General features: G+C 54.8%; 1 protein-coding gene across 1 annotated transcript; it reads right to left on the reverse strand.

Annotated features, from left to right (window-relative positions):
- Positions 1 to 12,629: 12,629 nt before the first annotated feature.
- On the reverse strand, positions 12,630 to 21,503 carry LOC119107031 (uncharacterized; the record flags this gene model as incomplete). The annotated part of the gene is made up of 3 exons (XM_037230384.1): positions 12,630 to 14,364; positions 18,063 to 18,299; positions 21,362 to 21,503. Coding segments are annotated over 3 exons (854 nt in total), but the record flags the coding sequence as incomplete, so codon positions are not given.
- Positions 21,504 to 24,084: the final 2,581 nt, after the last annotated feature.

Consider the following 24,084-nt stretch of genomic DNA (forward strand, 5'->3'; position numbering starts at 1 on the left):
GGGCCGTCTTCGGCATCCCTGGCCGCTTCGGCGACTCTGGCCGGAATCGCACGGCGACTCTGGCCGGAATCGCATAGACGCATAACTTTTAGGGAATTAATCGCGATATAGCACATCGTTGATCTTTCATACCTGACGCGAATGCCGCCACTTACAATGTTAATATGTCATACCGCGAACCGCGAAATTTCAATAATAATCAGAAAAATGTACCTGAAAAGCTCGCAAATTTAGAGGGAGCAGCCAACACAAAAAAATTACGCGACACACAGCACACCAAACCCTGTCCGGGATCTAGCGAGTGCAAAACTTTAGAGTACACTTTCCATTTTTTGATCCTTTTTTGTCGTGCTGGGTGAAAAGGTTAAAAATCATAACATTTCTTAATCCACCGCTTCTTGATTTTTGTTCTTCATAGTGTCGGCTTAAAAAGAGCAACAGTCCTGGAAATTCGCGGCAATTTTCTTGACGCTGATAACAGAGAAGCATTCGATGGTTTCAGTAAACCAGACATGCACAAGCTGGTCGGCGTAGGATGTTGGCAGGCTCTGTTCAAGTCCAGCGCAGCTGATGGTTTGGCTTCCGGGCAGATGACGTTGTACGGAGCTGAGCACTGGGACGCTGCTGCTGGACGTTGACAAGTTCAGTAGTCAGCAGCCTTGTCGATGACTTGGCATAGTGACAACGCGCCGTTACGGAGAGCGAACGATCCAGACTGCGATGCCACTGTAGCTAGAGAGGCTTGAGTCCGTCTTGGGGGTCACAGGTCCACAGGTCACCGGGTAGACAGGCCAACTGCCGCTGCCACCATTGTCGACGAAGAACGGAAGACGGACGTCCGACGGTGCCGAGAGTTGGACTCCAAGTTTTCAGTCTCGCACAGCGTTCGTGGCAGGCGAAGACAGCCGTCGGTGCGGCTGGCTCCCAAAATACCCGACCGTCAGCTGGGCGAGGGCCGGCCGCCTCGGGGTGACAGGAAGGCCGTATCTCAAGACTCCTCCTAACACAGACCGGTCCTGGTGTGTGATTTCATTGTATAATATGAAGAAGAGGGCCTCTGTCCCACAACTGACATGCGAAGTAGATGAAACACCTTCGCCATCGTGCCAGGGAGAAGCTACTGGCGGACTCGCACGCCTGGCGACACTGGGACAGCAGTACCTCTGTGTCAGTAGGTCAGATGTTGGGTGACCTCGGTCAGCTGTTGTGCCACGTCGTGTGGCCAGTTCCTGGAACCACAGAAGGCCTGGCTGAAAGTTTGCAGCGTCGATTGACCCGCTACACCGCTGGATCCCTCCTCCCCTCCCCGAAGAAGCTCCCCAGTGCCTCCCTACTCCAAAGAAGAGAAACAAGGAATACTGACAGCTTCGGCTGGAGCGCGGACGTCTCCGCCATCATACCGGCCGTCTAAACAGCGATAGTTTATCCCAAATAACTTCTGGATGTATTCAGTTACAGCTGCATTGCTGAAAGTAAGGAGTGCAATGTTGCATGCTGCAGCTGTAACAGCCACAGCGCAGGACGTTGGCACACTGGCTGAGAAGTCACCTGTCTGTAAAACTGCCAGTGTGACGAAGGAACTGCGTGTTGTAGCCGTTGCGCCAGCAAGCAAATAGAAATCAAAGATCAAAGACTACGAAGGGAGTTTGGGTGTACACAGCGTTGACGAATTTGAGAAATAGCAGAAGAATGTAGGGGGAGCTGGCTGGTCAAAAAAAAATTGTTCGTTGGTCAAATCATCAATCAGTTGACTATCGTATTATCCATTGTACAGTTGTTCAAATTGCGCTGCAAGCACTTTGTAGCAGCGCTACGCTTCTTCTCTGCAGTCGCGACCGCCGTCGTCATAACAACCACTACGTGCACCTCTACTGATGTGAATAAAACAACGTTTGTGACTGGCCCAGCGGGGAGGGGTCTGTTACCGGGAAGTTAGTCGGTTGAAGATGAACTAGTGCGACACATGGATCATGTGATGTATCCACTCCCAAAGCCAAAACGCGCCTCAAAAAGAGCCACTGTGATAAACTCATCAAGGGGGGGGGGAGAATAAAAGCCAAAGTAAAGCGGTTCGGCAAATTCGCGGAATTAAAGCTGCATTTTCGCACATCTTTTTGTCTGAACAGAGCGTTTCAAGCTTTCCTGGCATTTATTGCACGAGCATTCTGATACATAAGTATACTGAAAACATTATTAGAACACACACGCTGGAAAGGGTAAACCAGATGAAATGCATTATTTTCATGGTGGTGAGCAGGGAGTCAAACGAGATTTCTTCCGCACGGTCGTATACTTGAAATAAAAATTCTGGGCTTTTCAGAACGATTTCGAGAAAGCTGATATTACTGATGGAGCCGTACGCGTCTGATGCTCTGCTCTGTTTTCTGCTAAACTCTACCTTCATTAGTTTGAAAACGTCAGGGATCGTATAGACCCCTTTTCTATCAGACCGCGTTGTGGAAAACGGTAAATGAAGGCGAGGGTTGAAATCAAAAGACTGCTCTCGACAACAGAATCTCGCCATTTAGAAAAATGCCCCTCAGTATGTCATCGTTTGATAACGTCATGTAGCGTTTGCACGACCTCAGAGTTGCTGTCAGACGGGCCGTGCGAAATTGCCGCCGTAGCGGACGGGCTGACTAACTTTTCGTTCTTCAACTTTTCGGGAGGTGGCGGTTTGGTCGCTGCGTGTTTGGAAAACACCATTTTTGTGCGTGCTTCGGCCTTGCCTCCTGGTCTTCCGCTCCATTTGTCTGTGATTTCATACTTATACTTGAATTGACATACTTGGCAACGGTGTTCTTATGTTATTCGATTCCCCGTCTTATTTCCGTCATAATTGCTACCAATACCCACATTCCTGTATTATGTAGCACAAAAGTTAATTCATGTACAGAACTTGCACTGCACGCATTGCATCAGCTGATGGCTAACTGAAGTCCACGGGTGCCAGAAATCGTGGTGACGTACGCCAAACACGAATAATTCGACTGTCATATTTTTGCTGGCCTTGACCACTAATTGGCCAGTGAAGTAGCAGCATTCGCATGGCATTTCTGTGGCGTCATGCATGCCGGGTGACCTTAAAATAGTCTACACGAAATAGCCTGCACAAGTTCGCGGAATTCTAGGCTCAGCTCAGAGCTTTAAAAGCAAGTGGGTTTTAGATCTTTAAAACGGAGTGGCTGTGAACTGCACTGAATGATCTTCAAATGGCCATCTCAGTTCAAAACCCCATACAAACGTGGAACACGGTCTTGAAAAATCTAACTCTCGATGAGTTTAAGCACGACCAGCGAGTCAGCTCGTTCCCTACAGCGTCAGTTCTGACAGGGACCATTTGTCAACGGCTTTGATGCCATAACACGTTATATGACGTAATCCCACGATGCCGTATTGCACGTTTACGCACATGCGGCGTCTTAAACGTGCGGCGTATGCACATCACATACGCACACGCAGCACATTTACTGAATAGTAAAATTGTTGCTTTCTAGACCAGTCTGGCATGTAGGAAGGCACTTAAAGTTACAAGCGAGCGTTTTCCAGCATGTCTGATTCTGGCCTAAAAATCTTCAGGTGTGGAGGATTGCCTTTAATATGACAACCTGACAATGTATTACCGGATGCCATCGTCAGGCCGGCGTGTGCCGAGACGAAAGTACGGAATATATTTAAACATATTGAACAACAAGTAAATAGAGTTGGCCCCGCTTGTGCATCATGTACTAGTTGAAGGCTATCGCGGAGAAGCGGCATCGTTTTAAAGCATTTGCTATTCTATGCCGATGATAAGGTTGTGTGTGTTTAATATCTCTTGCTGACGGCTATCGACTGCGATTGTAGTTTTGGCTTTGTCTCGCGGCACCTCTTTGTTTGGCATAACCCCCGACGACGCGTTACTGAATGCGGATGGTGACAAAACTACGGAAGAGTTTAAAGCATACCGACAACCGCGCAGCAGTGATGGGACCGTGGGCGTTTGAAAACACTGGTTCGGGGCTTTCGAACGACTTCAAGCTTCGAGATCCGCCTGCCGCGCCTCTTTGGCATGACTTTCGTTGGCGTGTTTCTAAAAACCGGCGACCGACCGGTGCGTGTTTACCGCTGACGAAAATACCGCTGGAATTTTGAAATACCGCCAAATGTTGAGGAAAAACAAATATAAAATTCTGGACTAAAGGTGTCACCGTGGGAGTATGCTAGCATTAGCGGAGGGCTGTTGACTCTCTCAGTAAAATCGTGCTCGGGTGGAAGCAACAATTTTTATATAATCAATCGACAAAGTGTTCCTGAACGGGGGCGGCCACTTGACGAGTAGAGACCAAACTGCAGCCACGTGTTTCATATATCTATAATCGTGCGCTGATGATGATGATGAATCACGCGTTTAAAAATTATGGGTCAGACCTGTGGAACGGCATCGCAACATTGAGATTTGCAAGCCGTCCCTGTACCTTCGGCATGCCACCATGACGGCGCACTACGAAATGCAGCCAGTCGGTTTGTACGTGTTGAAATCGAAAATACGAAAACGGTAAACGAAACGTAGCTGCGCCTGGGGGTTGGGACCACGTGTGGTTGATCGCACTGGCTGAGGACTACCGATGGGAGCAATGACTTGGTACTCGGCCAGCGGGACCGCCTTCGGGGGGGGGGGGGCAATTTGCCCTCCCCCGAGATCTCAGGAAATAAGAAAGCTAGAGACACAAAATTTGCAGGATGTGTTTAACTGTATGTTAACTCACTTAAGTCAAGGTTTGAGATTCCTAAGTCATGACATTTGGGTCAAATAAGGTCAAACAAGGTCAAATTCAAGGTTGGTCTCCAAATTGCCTCCAGAACCCAGATAGCCGTTTTTAAGCAAAACGTCACATGCTCATTGAAGGTCAGTCCCCTTGTTTGACCTTTTGAAGGTTATGGTGACCCAAATCATGCAGGACTGCTCTCAGTTTTGCATTTGAATCAGCGACAAATATTACGCTAAGCAGTATGTTTCTAAAAACAAAATGTTGACCTGGGTCATTTTGGGTCAGTGACCTATTCTGACCTCTGAAAAGTCCATAAAGGGTGTATAATGCGGTTCTTGTTATCAATAAATTCGAAATGAGCACTAGAAACTACCCCATGTAGCAAGCCCTAGAGTTATAAAAGAGGTTGATTTTGACCTCGGTCTGACCTTCATACCTGACCTTAGGTCAACACAATTTGTTCATTCAAAATTTGTGGTGCCTAAAAAAGTATCTCAGAGATGTATGGCTTCGTCTAACACTCTGTTGTCGTATCAAATTGAACGATTCCCTAGAAATTGACTTCGTTGAAACCATGGCCTGACTTTGACCTGCCATAGGCCAGTGATCTTAAAAGGTATATCTAAATTTGCAATAGCAAACGATCCGCTATTCAATCCACTACAGCTATGCAAAATTTGGTGCGACTGCGCCTCGCCATTCGGAAACCATTCGGGAAAGACCTTCGGGGGGCCAATTTGACCCCTTCACCCGAGCTCGTGTTAACTCGCGCTCGAGTGGGGGTCAGTCTGACCCTCTAAGGTTATTCCAGAATGATTGCTGAACACCGCGGCATTGCAGCACCATACTTTGCGGAACTGTAGACAATCGAAAGCGGATCATTTGGTGACACAAATTTGGATGCACCTTGTGGGGTCACGGACTTACGATACTGCTGGATTGCGGTAATGGCTGGCAATTGCTCCTTGTTTAATCCCTAAACATTAATGACATGTAAAAAATGAGCCACACCGCTTTCAAAAAAAAACTTGAAAAATCGAGTGGGATCATCGCAGGCAATTTTGAATTTACTACTACTCTTCATTTCGATAAACGCATATTGCCAAAATATCAGCACATTTAAATCCTATTCTCCCTTTTTTCTACGAGGTATAATGCTATTACTACTGCCTTATCCATATTCATAATGTTTCTCGCAAATGCACATAACAACTGACATAATTTTGGCCGAGGACTTAGGACCATCTAAAAGGGACAGAAGGGGTAAGTATGTAAGGTCGGACGAAATCAGGTCGAAGTGAAAAATTCGCCAAAAGCATGGGAACAAAAAACGACAAATTCCTTCTCATTGGGTGGTACTTTACACCCAAAGTCGGCAACTCTGAGGCACCTGGTCGCCGTGGTGGTTTACAAAGCTAAGGCGTCCAATTAATTTTGCCTGCACGGTGGGCGCGATGGTATGCATGTGATAGCACTGTGGTAGTACTATCGACCGCCAACATCAAGGGGTTGTCGGTGTAAAACACATATTTCATTCATATGTACCATAGAAAACGCATTACTGAGTTAGGCCGGCTGACCGTGGGCGTGGTGGCTAACATACGACAGACCTGGAACATACGTATGATCACAAGCGCAGATTGCGACCGCTCGCATTTGATGGCACTGGCTTACGCCTAACAGCGAGCTGGATATGGTTGTGGGCCTTTAACACGCGGCCAGGTAGCCGGCTAGATACCCTTCGCTCCGGTGGGGGGGGGGGGTCAATTTGACCCCCATGAGATCTCAGGAACTAAGAAAGCTAGACACACCAAATTCACAGGTTGTCTTGACCTGTACGTGAACACCCTTGGGTCAAAGTTTAAGCTTCCTAGATCATGACCTTCAGGTTAAATAAGGTCAAACAAGGTCAAATTGCAGGCTGGTCTCCAAAGTGAGCCCAGAACCTAGGCAACTGTTTCCAAGCAAAATGTCACAAGTCCATTTGAGATCAGTGACCTTGTTTGATCTTTTTAAGGTTACGGTGACCAAAATAATACAAGACTGCTCCGAGTTTTGCATTTGGATAAACGACAAAGATTACGCTAGGCGGTATGCTCCTAAAACAAAATGTCGACCCGGGTTATCTTAGGTCAATGACCTACTCTGACCTCTAAGAAGTCAATGGAAGATGTATAATGCGGTTCCTGCTGTCAATAAATTCGAAATGAGCACCACAAACTATCCCATACAGCAAGCCCTAGAGTAATAAATCAGGTTAGTTTTGACCTTGGTCTGACCTTCATACCTGACCTCAGGTCAACGTAATTTGCTCATTCAATATTTGTGGTGCATAAGAAAGCATCTCAGAGATGTATGGTTTCGTCAAACACTTCGTTTTTTATCAGATTGGACGATTCTCTAGAAATTGCCTTTGCTGAAGCCATGGCCTGACTTTGACCTGCCATAGGTCAGCGACATTTCAAGGTAAATCCAAATTTGTGATGTCAAACGATCCACTATTCGATTGTCTATAGCTATGCAAAATTTGGTGCGGCTACACCGCGCCGTTTGGAAACCATTCTGGAAAAACCTTCGGGGGGAGGGGGGTCAATTTGACTCCCTCCGAGCGCGTGTTTTTGGCCCACAAGAACCCACAAGAACCCATTTCGTTGACTTGCTGACAGTACATTGCTCAATAACGGCGGGTAGGCCGCAGGGAGATTGGCATATGTATAAATACTTCATTTCGTGCGCGGCTGGTTTAGCCGTATGCATATGACAAGAGTATGGGGGCGCTATCGGCCGCCAACATAAGTCGGTTCTCTGTGGACGACACCTATTTTGTCATTTGAACTGCTGACAGTGTTACCCAATGCGGCCAGCCGGCCGTGACTGTCCGTGGCCAAGATATGGCGAACAAAAGTGATATGAGTATCAAACAATACATGATTTTACATGTTAAAATTTCTCACCCTCAGAAGCCCGCCAAGTCTGGCCACAACCCCGCCAAAAGCTCGCGGATTCCTGAGGGTCAAAAAATTGGCGGATTGGCAGGAACAAAGTAGCGTCTCTAGTGGGAACAAGGGCAGACGTACGCTCGTTGGAAGGCACTGACTCTTGGGTGTCAAACGGCACAGAAGCATCGAGATCGGGCTTCGGTGCCTTATTGATAAAAAACAACATTTGACTGCGTATTTCTGAACGCTGACGACCGCTCACCGCGTTGAGACGAAGTTGGGGAAGCAATGTAAACATATTCATAATCGCCCGTAGATGGTGGGGCCATCTGTGTTTGAAACACTCACACTGGGCCGATGAACGGCACCAAAACATCAAGATCGGCCGGCGGCGGCTGTTTTTATTTCTAAATTATGTCTCTTAGTGGTTTACATTGCACCCTTATCATACCCTCCAGTGGCATCACTTATGCAGGTTGGACGGCCGGGGCTTTTTGGAAGAGCATAGGCCAACTTTCAAAACATATTTGTAATCGTGCGCCGAGGGTGGAGCCATGTGCGTTTAAATCCATTGCGCCCGAGCGATCAAAAGAGCAAAAAAAGATCACGTGACGGCGCAACATATTTTTGGTATCCCCTTACAACGGTATATTCCTGAATGCAGGCGGCACGCCTACGCTTATCTAGATGAAAACACACTGCTGAAAAAATCCCACCGCGCACGGAGAATGGGACAGAGTGGGAAAGAGTGGGACAGAGTGGGACAGTGGGACAGTGGGACAGTGGGACTGTGAGTGTTTGGTGGCACTGACGAGGGCTATCGATCGGTTTCGAAATATCGTGCCCTGCCGGTGGCACCATTTTGTTTGACAGGATCCCTGAGAGGGCATTCATGAATGCAGGCCTGCCAGAAGATGGAGAGGAAGATTGCGAAGGAGCCAGGGAGCTACCTGGTACGATAAAACAGCCGCAGCTGCGGTAGAGCCGGTGTGCTGACGATAGGACGATTTCGGGACAAAATGGAGCCAACTGTGTTCAGTTACATTGCGCGGCACTTTCAAACCACCATGCTGGAGGTATTATAAGTTTATTTTACATTTGCCTTTGGGCTGGATCGGAATCATGCGATAGAAATGAACGTTTGTGGTTGGCACAGCGGGCGGTGTAAGCATGTCGCGACAGGTGATTGGTGAATGTTTGAGCCTTTGCATCACTAGGCAAGTTATATTTCGCGGTAATAGACCTGCTTTGTAAGCGCAGCCCCGCACCGAACTTAGCATACAAGTAAAAAACATTTCCCAAACACAAGGTACCATTCGAGGTCATCGTGGTAAACGCTGTTGTGGCGAACTGAAAGCATTTGAGCGGCATTTCATTTAATTTACGTGACAATGGCTCATACGTTTTTAACATTTTTGTTTTTGACCCCACGTCGTTTTCCCAGAAGTGCTTCAATGCGCTCCCGGATGAGGTGGAGGTCAAATTGATCCCCTCACATTGATTTCCGAACGACGAGGTGAGGTCGCGCCAAACTTTGCATAGTTGAGGGCAATTGAGTAGCGGTTCTTTATGCATAAAAAATCAGATATACCTTGTAAGGCCACATGCCTGTGGCATGTCGGTCAGGCCATAGCTGTCAGCAAAGGTAATTCCAAGGGAATCATTCAATCTGTTGCGACAACGGAGTGCAACACGAAGTCGTACATATCTGGGATGTTTTTTAGACATCAGGCAGTTTAATTTAGAATTCAGACAACTCAAATTGACCTCAGGTTATGTCTGCAGGTCAGACCGAGGTGAAAACCAATCTGCTTTTTACTGGACGGCTTTCGACATGGGAGTTTTTACGCTCATTTCGAATTCCGAGGTAACAGAGACGGCACCAAAGATCATCTTTGGTGTTTTTTAAGGTAAAAGGTCACCGACCTAAATTGACCCGAACTGACCTGTCGGATTTATGAACATGCCACCCAGCGTGTCCCTTGATGGCCGTTAAAACTTACAAATCCAAATGATCTCGTCAGTTTTTTGCCACCATGACCGTAAGGTAAAAAGGTCACTTACCTGAAATAAGCGCCAGCAACCTTTGCTTAGAACAGGTGTCTAGGTCCAGGGCGGCTGCATGGGAAAGCGTGGGAACAGTTTGGCCACAAGCTGGAATTTGACCTTATTTGACCCGCAGGCCATGACCTAGGAATCCTAACGTTTGACACGAGTGAGTTTGCATAGTCTACCCAGCCTGTGAATTTCGGTGTCTGTGAGCTCTTAATTTTTGAGATATCAGGGGCCAAGTCAACCCTCATCCAAGCGCATCGTATCCAACTGGCCACCCGGGCGCACGTCAAGCTCCTGAACCATTCATTACGGAAACATTTTGGCACAATGGCGCACCGAGAACATTGCAAAACACACACGTTAGAAAAATCAAACAAATGGAAGGTGTCGCTTTCATAGTAGCGGGCAGGGAGTCGTCCAATGGAGTTTCCCCACTGGAGCGACCACTCCAAGGGAAATTTCGAGCTATTCAGGATTTCGAGAGCTGGTATGGTCGCTAGCATTGGATGCGTCAAACTTACTGTGAATAAAAATGACAAAAAAGGTGGCACATTCTCTTTCATAACTTAAGCTTAACAGTGAGACTGCATCCCACACGGTGCAAAAGTAAGGCGTGAGACTACAGCTATGCTGGCTAGATGGCCCTACTATCGCATCCTGCTGCTGACATCTGTTTAACTCGACTCCAAATCTCAACTCCCAAAAACCGCAAATGAATCGAGCCCACCATGCTCAACGAAGACTGCTGAATCCCATGTCGGTTGCGCCTCCAATGACAGCCAATCAGGAGTGCACTGCGGAGGGCCGGTCTTAAGTGGAGTCGTGCGTCCAACGAAGTTTGTTAACTTTGTTTAATATCCAACAATACTGACGCCGCAGGTGACGACGTTAGTGTCACGAGCCTGACACCATCCGGGCCACCGCCAGATGCCCGCGACAGCGGACCACCTCCGGCCCGCCCCTCGAGCGCCTCACTCCTTCGCCGAGACTGCACAAACATCCGCATTATCACAAACAGCCGTATATTTGATTAGCGTTTTTGCCTTTATTGCAAACATAACCAAGACATACAAAGTGCGTGGAAATTTGTAGCAACACTGAGTTACATACACGTTTACAGCAACGCCCGGTGCCCTCTCGCGTCCCTATTTATTGCACTGGACAGTGACTGCTGGCTGCGGCCGGCACCGCCCGGCGCCGGCGTGTCTTCGGTGCGCGGCTGACCGGCCTTGTCCGCCCAGTGGCATCTCATACACGTCTCGCACACCGCAGCCCTCCCAACGCAACGTTAACAAATAGCGCGCGAACGGAACGGAGCGCGCGCCGCTGGCCGGCTCGCGCCGCGCCGGTGGTGGCGGCGACGCCGGAACTGGAACCATCCGGCCGAGAATTTCATCCGACCACGGTGCGAGGTAACGGTGGCGCGGAGTGGAAAGGGAGGGGGAGGGGGGGGGGGGGGGGCGTACACGCGAAACAGAGGTGCCAGCACTGTACGGCCAGCGCAGCGTAACAAATAACCCGTAAAGCGACGCCAGGCAGTGGCAGTTCGCGCGGCGTGGTGCGGATCTAGTGGAGCGGTAGGACGCGCAACGGAAAACGCGCCACCACCGGACACGGACAACGCGGGCGGCGGCAGCTGCCGCTCCAGAATGCGATCACCAAACAACGAACGGAGTCCAGGAGTAACCCGTGAAACAACAAGAGTCCGAAGCGAACCATGACCTGTCACTGAACGCACCAGCTGAGATAAGGGCCGACCGGGAAATGAAAGTGGCACCGCCCGCGAGACGCGGCCGGACCACGAGGAGCGGTGACGGAGAAAATAGAGGCCTATATTTGTACTGGACTTTTGTAATCACGCACACGCTGCTCCCGACTCTGGCCTCTCCGCACGCTCGGGCCGCGACCGGCGCGCGGCCGGTGGACGCGCCCGGCGCTGCAGCCCGCACCTGTCCAGCCAGCACCGAAGCGAGAAGCGCGGACGTCGACGGCGCGCCTGCGCCGGCCGGCCGGCACCGCGCCGCCCGGCCGGCCGTGCGCTAGCTGGTGACTGACGAGGCGGCGGCGCCGCTGGACGGCCGGGCCGCTCCCTCTACCTAGCCGCGCACGGGGCACGCCCCCCACTTTGATTCGTGCTTGTTTTGGACGCCGCGCGGTCTGGGCCGGCGGCGCCGCCGGCCGGCAGGACGGCACTCGAAGAGCGGGCGGCGGTGCGCCCGCACACAGCCCGTCGTCGGAGAAGCAACAGGTATTAGCACAGTCACAGCGGGCGGCGGGCGGCGCCGCGGCGGCGGACAGGCAGCGCCGCGCCGCGCCCAAGACATGAAACAGCGACCGCGCGCGCGCGCCGACGACCCATGCATTACATTCGTCACATGGACTAACACGTTCAAATCATCGGTAGTCAATGGAATATCATAGCAAAATAAGCATCCACTTTGATTATAGCAAAATATTCCTATCGGGTCAACACAGAGGTATTCATTTAGCGAGCAACACCGGCTCCTCCCCGCCCAGCCCCGGCGCGGCCTCCTGTAGAAAACCCACGAGGCCGCCCACCCGTATGACTTAGACGGATGCTTCCCCGTGCACGTGCTTCAGTGTGCGTGCCGGCATGCAGCTGCGCGTGCGGTGCGGCGCCTCGCACGCGCGGAACCCCGACGGAACAACAGCACAACCTTGGACAGAGCGCTCGGCCGGCTGGCGGGCCGCCGCCGCCCGCTCTCCTCCCTTCGCGACGCCGCGGGCGGCGGCGGCGGCACCAGCCTCGCACACCCAACACCCATTCACATCTAGTGCCGCTAGTCTACGTCTATGTATGCACGCGTGTGCGGCCGGCGCGCCGTTGAGTGGGGCGCGCCGGGCCGCGCGCGCGCGCGCGCTCGCTCGCTCGCTCGCTCAGGCAGTAGTAAAGCTTCGGAGACCGCCTACGACACCGGCCACGGAGAAGCACATTGCAGGGCACGCGCCGGCCCCCCGGCGGCCGCGGCCGCCCACTCAACGCCAACAGTTAATAGCGAAAGCAACAACAAAAGCGGACTAACCTCTACCCAGCGACGGCGGCTAGCTTCTACACATCCACGGTGCTGCCCGCTGGTGACCGGACCGCTGCTAAACGTAAAACTACCCGACTCTCAACTAAAACGACGGGCGGCCGCGACACGCTACCGGTCGACGGCGCGCCACAGCTAAAACCAAGTGAAAACAACGCGCGAGCGGCGCGCGGCGGAACAGAGCCGCACGCCGCCGCCTCCCGAACCTCAGGGTAAGTGACTATGTATATCCCGTAACGTTTCCAGTGTTGCGCGCCCCGGTGCCTCCGGGCGCGTCGAGTGTACACATTCTCACGCCTTTGTACCGTTTGACTAAGCACGCGGGCGCCCAGGCGGCGTCTCTTCGTTGCGCGACGGGACGGCGCGCGCCGCGCGGGCGCGAGCCGTGTGAGTCAGTGTCTGCCTGTGCCTCGGAGTGTGTCGGCGTCAGTGTCTGAGCTTGTGCGTGCGTGTGTGTGTGCTTGCGTGTGCTTGTTTGTCCTACCCCGTGCCGTTGTGTTAGTGTGCAAACGTTACCCAGCCACGGCAACAGCCCCAGCTCCCTCCCTCCGCGTCCTCGGCGCCCCCGGACCTCCTGGCGTGTTTCACACGGGAGTCCCAAGACTTTGTCTTGATTATCACTCGGCACGCGCGGGCATCAGATCCCCGCCGCGCCCTCGCCCTACCCCGCTACGTACAAAGCGGCCGACCCGTGGGGTGCAGCCGACCCGCGGGGAGCGGCCGCGCCCCTTCCCTGGACCACCGAGCGCCAGCCATGCTGCCCCCGCCCGCCGCACATGCTTTAGCGTGTCAGCGTCACGGCCACGCCCACATGCGACAACGGCCAAGGTAAAAAGGCGTCCGCGCGCTGGCGTTACACTCGTGTGGACAGAGCAGTGAAAGCGCCGCGCCGCTCACGGCGGCCGGTGTACGGACGTCCCCGGAGCTGCCGCGTCCGCCACTGTGAAGCTGCGCTCTCCCCCTCCCTCTCGCTCCCTCTGTGCGGCGAGTCTGCGTCCCGCTGCCGAGCTGCTGCCCCGCCCCCGTGTGTGCGTGTGCGTGGTGGTGTGTGAGTGGGGCGCGTGCCGGGCCGCCGCCGCCCGCCGCGGCCGCTAGTAGCCGAGCGAGGCGGCGGCGCTGGCCGGCGGCACCTGCGTCGGCGGCGGCTCCTCCTCCTCCGTCTCCAGCGCGCCGCGCTTGATCCGGCCGTACAGCGACGAGTACGGCAGGTTGTAGTACATGGACGCCTGGTTGATGCTCATCTCGCCGCGCTGCACAGTCTCCAGCGCGTCGTGCATGTCGTCCTCGCTCCACGGCTGGCCCACCGTCTTGCGCTCGATGCCGGCGCGCCGGCAGCGTCCGTACAGCGTGCCGGACGGGATGCCGTACTCGGTGCCGGCCTTCATAACGGACATGCCCCCGCGGATGGCGTCCAGCGCCTTCTCCAGGTCGGCCGGCGTCCACGACGTCTGCGCGTTGCTGAAGGGGGCCGACAGCTTGATGCCCTCCTTCTTGGCGATCTTGTACAGCGTCGAGTTGGGGATGCCGTACTCCTTGGAGGCCTTGTTGGCGGAGATGCGGCCGGCCCTGCGGCAGACAGAGCGGTGATGCGGACAGGCTGCGTACCATCTGATCTTCAGCGCCCAGCGCACGCCCCACATGATGGAATAAACACACGTCTCTCGCATTGCTGCGCACGGTGAACGTCGATGATACATCCAATGCCCCAACGGGCCACCACGTCTGTGCACAAACACTACACTCTGAAGCATTACAAGAAACAATACAAAATACAAAAGCTTAACTTTATTTCCCCCCTTCTTTTCACATGAACAAATAGCCTTATCACGCCACACAATATTTGCTTCCGGCGAACATGAAACTAACAGCGCCCTCTTTGCGGCAGTGTACACACCAGACTACCCACTGGAAAGTAGCACCGCAAGGAGACTGTCACTGCATTACGTTCAGCACGCTCAAATGCTCGCAGCGAGTCAGGCACTGGGTGCTCATAGATTGTATCCAAGTTCCATCTCATCTTATCCTAGTTACTGATGGAAGATAAAACATCAGACTGTTGATGTCGAATTCTACGAAATCTTCGTGCTACTGCACATCTTTGTGCCTTCATACATCAGGATGACAAGAACGACGAAACAAATTGAAATTATGATTTAAAAACTATTGTATAGAGTAAACGAACTTCGATATACCAGGAGATGCCGGGCAGACAACGTTGTAGTGTTAAATGACGACTTTATTAACGGTACTCAATATTTCGAGCTGCGCCTATCCTCAAGAGTTCTCATCATCAATATATATTCTCCGGACGATGAGCACAACTCGAAATATTAAGTACCCTAAATATAGCCGATTTTAATACTACAAAGTCCTCAAACCAGCATCTCCTGGATATTGAAGGCAGTTAAATCTACTATATTGCACTCATAATACCGACAAACCAGGAGCTGAATGGGGGCCTGTCGGTCTTTTATATTACTAGACCCATTTTGTTTGGTTTAAGGCATTGGGCTTCTCGTTTTTCATCGTTATCAGTGCTCATGCTAAAAATAAACATTTTCCATAAACCAGGCCGCCTCGGCTCACCGGCGTTCCGGAGCCGCTCGTGACCGTCGGCTCCGCCTCGAAACGTCCAACGCTGCTACGATATCTGCTACGATAATTTGGTATCGTCGTTTAACTAACACTCCCCTGGTATATTGAGCAAACTGATATGCCCGCGGCTAAAATGAGCCTCCGCCTCATATCAAGGCGCCTACAACGGCGATCGCCCTGGCCTGTTTTTGTGGTCGGACAGGTTATGGACAGCATTGAGCCAATAAGAGCCGCTGACGCCGATCGCCGACCGTGTCGGCGACCGTCTCTCCGTCAGCAGCAGCCCAGCAGCCGTGTCAGGGCCGTCTTCCCGTCAGCACCGACCAGCAGCCGTGTCGGGGGCCGTCTCCCCGTCAGCAGCAGCCGAGCAGCCGTGTCGGGGACCGTCTCCACGTCAGCAGCAGGCGAGCAGCAGTGTTGGGGATCGTCTCCCCATCAGCAGCAGCCGGACAGCCGCGTTGGGGACCTTCTTCCCATCAGCAGCACCGAGCAGCCGTGTCGGGGACCGTCTCCGCGTCAGCAGCAGCCGAGCAGCCGACGGCCGACGGGGTCCGTCACTAGCGCCGCCTGGCGCGGGACGCTGGCCGCAGCCGCCCCGCCAGGCGGCGCGGTCACCGCCCACAAGTCGCCTAGCATCGTTCCCGCGGCGGGGAAGCGCACTAGACCCGGTGACCCGGCACCGAGCCTGGTGCCCGCCGGCCGCCAGCCGGGCCCCCGAAGTTAATCGCAGCGACCGGCGCCAGCCTCGCGGGCGCCACCTCCCGCCGGCATGCCCGGGCGCGCAGTACGGTCCGCCATGCTGGTGCTGGTACGCCGCACGCATGTGAGGCGCAGACTGGCAACTCCACTGCCCCCAGCTGTGACCGGCATGATGAGACTGTGGCACTAAGCCACCTGAATAGTTAAATGCGTCGTTAAGCCTCCGACATTGGCCAGTGAAGTGGCTCGCACACGCACTGTCCTAACCACAACGCCCGGCCCACTAATGTCAACGGACAGGGCGGCATCTGAGCCCGCCGAAGTTCCCAGCGCGATGTCCGGCCACCGCGCCATTTCCACTACCGCGCCTTCCCTCCCCCGCTGTCGCCGGCCAGAAGGCCGACGCGAACACCACGCACGGACGCAGGACAGGACCAGGCCGCCATTCCCCGGCCGCGGCTAAGCCCCAGTAAGCCGCTCACCGCCACGCGGCCTTTCGCCGCACTGGCGGCGGCGGCCGGCCCGCCCCGGGAGGCGGTCCGGCCGGCGCGGCGGCGCGCACCCGGCGGGGCCGCGCGCCAGCACAGCGCCGCAAATGGGCCGCCATGCAGCGGTCGGGAGCGCGGCGGCGTGACGTCAAGCGACGTCCACACAGGCGGAAAAACGGAGGCAGGCCACGCGACAAACATGGCGGGGCCGACGCCAGCTGGACGGCGTCCGACGCTGCTCTTCGTGGAGGAGGCCGCGGTGGATGCCGAACGGGATATTGGGAATTCGCGCCCGCTGGAACACCGCGCTTTGCTCTGCTGGGAGTGGGTATAGTGTCGCAGCCACGTGGGCTTCCGTTCTGAGTGCGTCCACTTTTCTAGCACTTCAGCCGCACCCGACAAGCGGCACGGAAACGAGGGCAGCGATGCATCCTGGGAGCGTCAAAATTAGGCAATGACGCCGTATTATGAATTCTTAAGCTGAAAATGGCGCCCTGTAATATACTGGGCGGCATCAGGCAATTCCTGGGATATACTATGATAATGCCCGACTCCTGGCACCTTAAATGTACCAGGATAATACTCGGATGCTGTATTAACAATATCAAACTATACAAATACTTGTCTGACTGAGATGGCTTACAGTCAGTGGCGACGGCCGCGGTAAAGGTCGGGTGGCGTCAGAGCGCGGGTCGGACCATGCCGAGCATTGCGGCACGTTACGCTTTCTCCAGAAAATTCCGTCGACCCGGAATTTCGCGATCGGATGTTGGGGCCGGGGCTCACGCAACGCCGCTGCTCAGCGTGCAAACCGATCCTCGAAATCCACCCATTCAAAAGTCCGGGCGAAATCGTCGAAAATGCCGGCACTCCATGGCACATTGATGGCCGGTTATTTTCAGCACAAAAGCCATAAGCTTGAGGGTTTTTTTACCAATACCCGTACGAGGACGTTGGCAGGTTTTGTCAGGTTAATGGAAAAAAACTGGCTGCTCTGTGGTAGCGGCGCTGTGATATGGCACAAAAATCCTACAGTTGCATGACTCGCTTGACAGATTTCGCGACAGTTCCCAGAAACCGCGCGTAACGCAGCGCCTGCACAAACATTCCTGAAATAGACGCCGTTTTGTTTTACATTGTTTCCATGATATTTCATACCACAAACAACGCGCAGCGTTACATGCACCAACATAACATAAATCAAAGCAGTTTTGCAGAAATCTCCCTTGACTTGCTTTATTAATATTTTGAGCTTTGGGTAACCTCCTCACTGATCCGGCTAATGGAGTCAACTCCCCAAGGGCCGCCACCAGCTCAGGCCGGGCCCTTCTGCACGCCTCACTACCACATCCACTGCATGCCTCGACTCCAGACGACAGCGCTAACAACAAAGAACCACCGCCCCCGACGCCCCCGCCGTCGCACCAAACCGCGGGGAACGGGAGGGGGAGGGCGCACGAGAGCGGCGGAGCGCGCGCTGACCTGAGGTCGTTGAGCGCCAGCTGCAGGTCCTCCTCGGTCCAGTTCTTGTTGGAGCCCTCCTTCTTGGGCGTGCCGATGCCGGCCTTGTGCGCCCGCTGCCACAGCGTGGTCGACGGGATGCCGTACACGGACGACGCCTTGGAGAGGGACATGCGCGCCGTGCGCAGCGCGTCCAGCGCCAGCTCCATGTTTCTCCTCGCTCCAGAGCTTGCGGTCGCTGTCGGAGGACGGCCGACACTGCAACAGGGAGACAGCGGCTGATGGCGGGGCGGCGGGTGAGAGGCGCTCACCTCACCGCTCGCACTGGCGCTCATCTCCACCGCTCACACAGACGCTCACCTCACCGCAGTGGCGCGGCCGCAGCCGCGAAGGCTGTGGCAGACCGGCCGCCGCTGAGGAACGCCCAGCCAGCGCCGGAGCACAGAGACCCTCGTCTCGTAACGAGAGCGTTCGTCAGGGGCACCCGCCACGGAGCGCGGCCGGTCAGCGACGCCGGCACTGCAGCGGGAGAGGTCAGAGCACTCCTGCTCTCCTCCAGACGCCCACTGGCCATGTCGAGGAGGGAGCAGAAACGGCGATCGAGGGCAGATCGACAGCCCAAACGCTAAACTGCATGTGTAAGCCTGGCTGAAGATTCATCACGCCTGGGGGTGCTTTCAAAGAAACGACCCCGCTCAATACCAAACACGCCGCGGTTTGAAATTGTAAGTTCAAGTCGGCCAGAACTGGCCGGATGTCTACGCATGAAGTAGAACATTAACATTGCAACAGACCTCAACTGCGAAGGCTTTCAGTTCAAGCCCGTTTGTTTTCCAGATTTAGTCGACAATTCCAAGTAAAACGAACCAGCGAAAATATCAAAGTGAATGCAATTGCAAACAGTCCATTTTCTGCCTCAAACGCCATCCCGTCCGGCTAACTTTCAGTCACAGTCCGTTACGCTTTTGGACGCAGCTGAGCGCGACAACCCGCGCCAACTTACGCGGCCCTAGTAAAGGAGCATCTGGTGGCGCGAGATACAGACCGCCGAGAGACCCGCCGTTTCATCAGACCAACTGGCGCAGTGGAAACAAATCGTGCTCATCAGCTCTCTCAGGGCACCGGGCCGGTAATTGCCACACGGTCCGTGAGGACGCCTGGCAGCAGGAGAAATAGATGGATTCTAACCTCATTACTGAACACCACCAGCTAAGCGGGCGGCCGCTGAGCCGCCTGTGGCCTGGAGACGAGCCCTGAATCGCCTCTGGCTTGGAGGTCCCACCCCGGACAGGAGGCCGTAAGTGATGCGTCGGGAGGCAGATCTGTGCAGCGGTCCGCCGCGGCGCACTGCACCTGGCCTGCATAATGCATCGCGATCCCTGCTCCCGCTGCGGGCCCCCGGTCGCCCGACAGTGCACCATGCCACACCACCGGCCGCCGCTCATAGCTCAAGGGCGAATGCCGCCGAATCTGGAGAAAACGCGCGGCGGTCCGGCCAGAAAGCGGACGCCAAACACAGCCCCAAAACGGCACCACGCGTGTCACGCGAGGCGAGGACGTTACGAGGACGACGAGGACATGCGAGGACGTTAGCCGGGTTGGCGGATGTGGCCTCCGGCACCTAACAAGACCGCAGCTCCTCTGCGCGCGTAGTGACATCTTCGACATAACCTCGTCCACGCGTCCACGCGTGATATTACCAAAGTTGATTTCAGCCTGAGCTTCATGCCGACCTTGCGTGGTCGACACCTTTTCACATGCCAGCACTGCGACAAAAACGACAGAGGATGCGGCAGACAATCTTCTCCAAGCACTCGTTCTGCCGACGCGAAAAAAAAAAACGCATGAACACGGCCCAGCGATCCGGGCCGCGGTCACCAGGATCTCCCACCAGACGCAGAGGCCGCCCGGCAACCCCACCTCCCCGGTGCGGCCAGCCCTCCGGGGACTCCCTGCCCGAGCCGAGCCAGCCGGCGGAGGGCGGCCGCGCAGCCGACGCGCGCCAGCCACAGCCACGCGGCCGGGGGGCCCAGCTGCTGACGGCGCACGGCTGCCACCGCCTGCAACGGTCGCGCCGCCGCCGAAGGTCATCGGCCGGCATTATGCGGCGGCCGCGGCGCGGCGCGTCGCGCCGTCCACATGAATCCGCGGATCGATTGGCGCGCCGGGCGTTGGCGCGGAGATACGGAGAGCGCGGTGGCTCCGGCGGCGCCGGCGAGGTCGCTGCGGGACGGCAGCGCGTCGGGCGGCGACACGGAGAGCGCGGACGCGCCGGCCGGCACGGGCCCTCGAGCGGGGGCGTCACAAATGCGGGGAGGCACAGCCCGCGGCGGCGCGGCCGACCGGTTAGTCAGGACAGAAAGCACAACAGCGGGGCCGAACAAGGTGAGGTGTCAACACATACTGAAGGATCGGCAAACTACGAGAAGCTGACAAAAGGTGGGATGTCAACACAACATGAGCGACGGACAAATACCGAAAACCGACAAAAAGATCGAACGCCGCCGCGATGCGTTATCGGCGACCACAACTAGCAGCTGGTTACAGACGCAACAAAATACAACGTACCCAGGGAGCCACAACACACGGGCGACTGCAGACCCCCCCCCCCCCCTTCGGTTCCCACAGTGCAAACAAACATAAGCGGTGGCGCCGAGGCCGGCGCCGGCCGAGCCAGTGATGCGAGTCTGCGGTCGGCTAAAACGCCGCCCGTGGGAGCGGCGCCGTCGCGGCACCGGAGACGAGCGCGGAGGCGGCGCGGCCGACCTCGCGTGCGCGCGCGCACTAGCCGCCCGCTTTCTCAGCGGCGCCGGATTTTGGCGGCGGCCCGGCCGGCTCGGCTAACAAGGTGCTTAGCGGCGCCCGGGCTCCCACCGAGCGCATACCGCCGGCGCCAGTTTTCGCAGGCCGGCCGGGCTGGCGACGGCGCGGCCGGCCCAGCCGCCGCCTCACATGACAGCGCAGCGGGCGGATGCTTGGAGATGGCCGACGAGGAGGCCTCCAAACCTGCTGCGGACGAAGTCGCCGCACCTCCAGCCACACGAACTAACGCATCCACGCTTCCGAGACGTTCGCGACCATTCGCACGCTTCCCACGCTTGGCATCACGACGACACGACAGTGACCATCAAGCAGAACCCATGCATTCCGACTTCACAGCGTCGTCCTCACCTGACGCGGCCACGGCAAGCCCTCTCTCCCGCCCCCGCGGGGCGCCACACCTACCGGGACTGTGCGTGTGCTGGAACATGGACGAGGTGGAGGTGGCGGCGGCCACGGCGGCCGCCAGCGCCACCTCGTACGCCTGCGGCGGCGCCGGCAGCGCCAGCGCCAGGTTTTGATGCAGCTGCTCGAACTCGACGGAGACGTTGAGCGGTTTTGATTGGTTGACGGGCTCGACGGTGACGCGCTCGTCACGCGCGTCCGTCGAGTGGTTGGAGCTGGCCAGGTCCAGCGGCGCCTCTGCGGGCAGCAGCGGGGGCCGGTGAGGACGAGCACCACCCTCCCGCCGGGCTCGGCGGACGCGCCGCCGCTCCGCCGCCGGCTCATCCCGACGGCCTTATGATACTTCTCACGACAGGCGCAGACCTGTAAATATATAATGTAAAAGGTCATCGTACGATTCACCACGAGTTGCACAAGAGTGCTCCGCCCGCAGACGGACAGGAGCACGGAAATGGGCTTCCGCTCGGACCCACGTCTATATGTGCCGCCCCGGACTTCCGATCAGTACTTTATCGGCGATACATTTAACGTCTCCTTTCTGTTGTTTCGGCACAGGTCGCATATTCATAAATTTTTCACTTATCTTAACGTTCAACGTTCTAGTGTAAAGCTGACAAAGGAGGAAAACAGAATTCGCTCTTCCCTTTCATTGATGTGCGGATTAGGAAATAACAAGGACAATTTGGGTCTCTTCCTATAAAACCCACGCTCGCTGGTCTCGAATTGAGCTTCTTTCAGTGGCAAGAAAACGCTTTTTATTGAATATTCGGTTAAGTTCCAACTATATGCCCTGGTATTTCGCATTTGATTGACTCAGATTACTCTTTCAAGGAAACGGCTTACCGCTTTTAATTATCAATATCTTAATAAAAAGTGTCTTGGATGGAGGACACTAAGAGCCCCCGCAGTTCATGAAGTTCCACGACTAACTAAATATTTTGATATGAACGTTTCAAGCGATATTATCTCGCGATGTTTGCTAAATGCAGTCTTTTATTTCCATTGCTACTCCACAATACCATGTGTATTTCATGTCTTTTCGATAGCAGCGTAAACAATTACACTCCGCTCTTTCCGCAACAGCAAGCATGCGGGCTAAAATATGCGTTTCTTGTGGGTAACTTGGCAAATGCTCATCCACCCAAGTGCATACCTGTTGAACACGGCGCCAAATCAACGGACCATGCAGAGCACTCCGACTACGCCCCGCGCAAACCCATGTGGGCACGAAAGCTGTGGTACTTGCCATAGCTTTCGACAGGTTATGACAAGCACCACAGCTACTGAAATGGTCCAGGGGCGCCGCACTGTGAAATCAACACTGCTGCAAGGCGATTCCCAAAACACGGCTAATTGGCTGGTCAACTAGCAAGGGCCAGACGCCCCAGCAGCTGTTTTTACTCCCGACCACACACGGTGAAAATCACTCACGCCTCTCTGTCATCCCCTGCAATCACTCAGCGAGAGCCGATAAGGCAAACCGCATGGACAGCACGCCCGGAGACGTCGCCAGCGGATTACGTCCGGCACGTCTCGAAATAAGTCTGAACCAGTTTGCGGTCCACCCGACCACACCGCGGCGAAAAATGCCGCGAACAGCGGGCGTGACAACGGGACTGAAATGCGCCGTTGAGCCGCCAGCGGCCGCGGCGACATTCCGGCGGACGGCGGCACTGCGGTTCGTTCCGTTGGTGACCGGCTGGCTCCATGCACGGCCTCGCCCCTCCCCAGGGTCTGCGGCGGAGTCGGTGGGGGCGCACGAAACAACATGCCACCGCTGACGACGCGGGGAAGGCAGGGGCGCGCCGGCCGGCTTTGGGAGCGCGCTGAGGCTGGACGGCGCCTTTCCGCTCCGGAGCAGTCGGTGCGAAGGGAAACATGTCCAGACGAAATTATGATGACGGGATAACATTGTCTCGGGGTCGGTACGCGGCACCTGCGCTGCTAACAGAGCAACGAACGCCTTGGACAAGGGCAGATGGCGTAAGGTACAACCAGCGCGGAAAATAGCTGCAGCATTTTGAATGAATCGGCACTGAGTATCGCACCATTCAATTGGCAAAGTGTCACGAGTGCATATATATTCCTGCACTGCCCATCACAAATGCTTACACGCGTCTGCTCTATAGGTACACTGAAAAAAATAAATGACATTACTCTCGTAGACGCACGAACGGGTGCGGTTGACGCGCCCTTCAAACCGACTATGCGGACAGGCAACTACAGAAACAGTCCTGACACCTGGTTTTTCTCTGTTAAACCAGCTGGCAGAAGCTACCGTTGACAAACTGGTAGAAATTTAAGCACGTGAGAAGATGATGGAAGACGTAGGGCCAAACGGAAACGCCTAATAGCGATATATTGCACGTTGAGACTTTTTAGCGGCGCTATGATCCATAGCATGACAGCACTTTAAAAAGAATACGGAATGGCAGACAATTATATCATCAAACATGCTGTGATATAAGGGCTCGTATTTACGTTCGTAAATTACCCAAACATCATGAACCGCAACAGATCAACAGATCAAGAACTTTTGAAAATAATTCCCCTGATGCGCCTTGCCCTTCACCTTCACGCCGCGCATAAAGAGTGAGTTTCCCACCACGCCACACAGCTCACGTTGCACCAGCATTCAGACGGAAACTCTGCTGAACTATTTTACAGCGCAACGAGAAAGTACTTACAAAAATAATCATGTCATACCAATCACATATTGTGGAGCAGCTTTCCACACATTTAGCAAAAACCAACATACGGTTTTTCGGTAGATACCATTCGTTTGCACGTTAGCACATAAACACAACTATAACATGAG

The sequence above is a fragment of the Pollicipes pollicipes genome, unplaced genomic scaffold, assembly GCF_011947565.3.
Source record: "Pollicipes pollicipes isolate AB1234 unplaced genomic scaffold, Ppol_2.1 Scaffold_6629;HRSCAF=7858_pilon_pilon_pilon, whole genome shotgun sequence".
Classification (NCBI taxonomy): domain Eukaryota; kingdom Metazoa; phylum Arthropoda; class Thecostraca; order Pollicipedomorpha; family Pollicipedidae; genus Pollicipes; species Pollicipes pollicipes.